The 825-nt window shown below is 64.0% G+C and overlaps 1 protein-coding gene across 1 annotated transcript in view; it reads right to left on the bottom strand.

Moving 5' to 3' along the window:
- The window catches only part of RLTPR (RGD motif, leucine rich repeats, tropomodulin domain and proline-rich containing), a 47,402-nt gene extending 47,342 nt beyond the window's left edge, over positions 1–60 (bottom strand). Inside the window, 1 exon segment of the mRNA XM_010007853.1 lies at positions 21–60. Within this exon segment, the coding sequence (XP_010006155.1) occupies positions 21–60 (40 nt within the window).
- Between the last annotated feature and the right edge of the window lie 765 nt (positions 61–825).

Below are 825 nucleotides of genomic sequence, written 5' to 3'. Positions count from 1 at the left end.
GGTGGTGGGCAAGGTCTTACCTTGCAGCTCAGCTGGGACCCCCGGGGGGGACGTGGCCATGGTGGGGACCTCGGGACGAGGGGCCTGGGGCCACGGGTGTCAGGAGAACATCCCTGGGCAAGGCGCCCTGCTGGGAGGAGGAAGCACCGAGGTCACCAGCACCTCCTCCTCCTCCTCCTCCCCCACCCGGTGCCTCTTCCTGCCCCGTCAGGCGAGATTTGCTGCCTGAGCAGGAGGAGAGAAATGAAAGTGACGGTGCCCGGGAGGAGAAGACATCCCTGGCCAGCCCTGCTTCTCTTGCCTGGCTTCCCCTGGGGCAGCAGGACCAGCAGGGACTCCCAGGTGGGAGAAGCAGCATCTCCTCGTGGTCCAGCTTCCCAGGGTGGAGGGTCCATCACCCCTTTTCCTGCCCTGCAGAGCATCCAGGTGGGTCACGGCTGGTGGGCACTGGGAGGTCAGCCCAGGACCAGGGCCTGGGCATCTGCAGGGGGAGATGGTGGGGATGGGTGCTGGTGGCCACTGCAGGGTGCTATAGGCAGGGCTTGTCCAGAGCAGAAATGCCCTGGGAGTGAAGCCTAAAATGACAAACCCACTGCCCCAAAGCAAGGAGGAGAAGCAAGGGTCAAGTGGCCTCCTTGGAGAGGGCACATCGACCACCCTGCTCCCCAAGGAGAGCTCCAGGATGGAGCAGAAAGCCACCCTGTCCTGCCCCCCATGTGGTGCTGCAGGACTTCACTGCACCCAAGATTTCTCAGTGTTGGCTCAGCTGGTCCTACCAGAGGCTGGGGAGAAGGTGCTGAGGGAGCCAGCAGAGCTGCCTAGGTC

This window comes from Chaetura pelagica, unplaced genomic scaffold, assembly GCF_000747805.2.
Source record: "Chaetura pelagica isolate M959 unplaced genomic scaffold, ChaPel_1.0 scaffold911, whole genome shotgun sequence".
Taxonomy (NCBI): domain Eukaryota; kingdom Metazoa; phylum Chordata; class Aves; order Apodiformes; family Apodidae; genus Chaetura; species Chaetura pelagica.
This window is presented reverse-complemented; position numbering and strand designations above follow the sequence as displayed.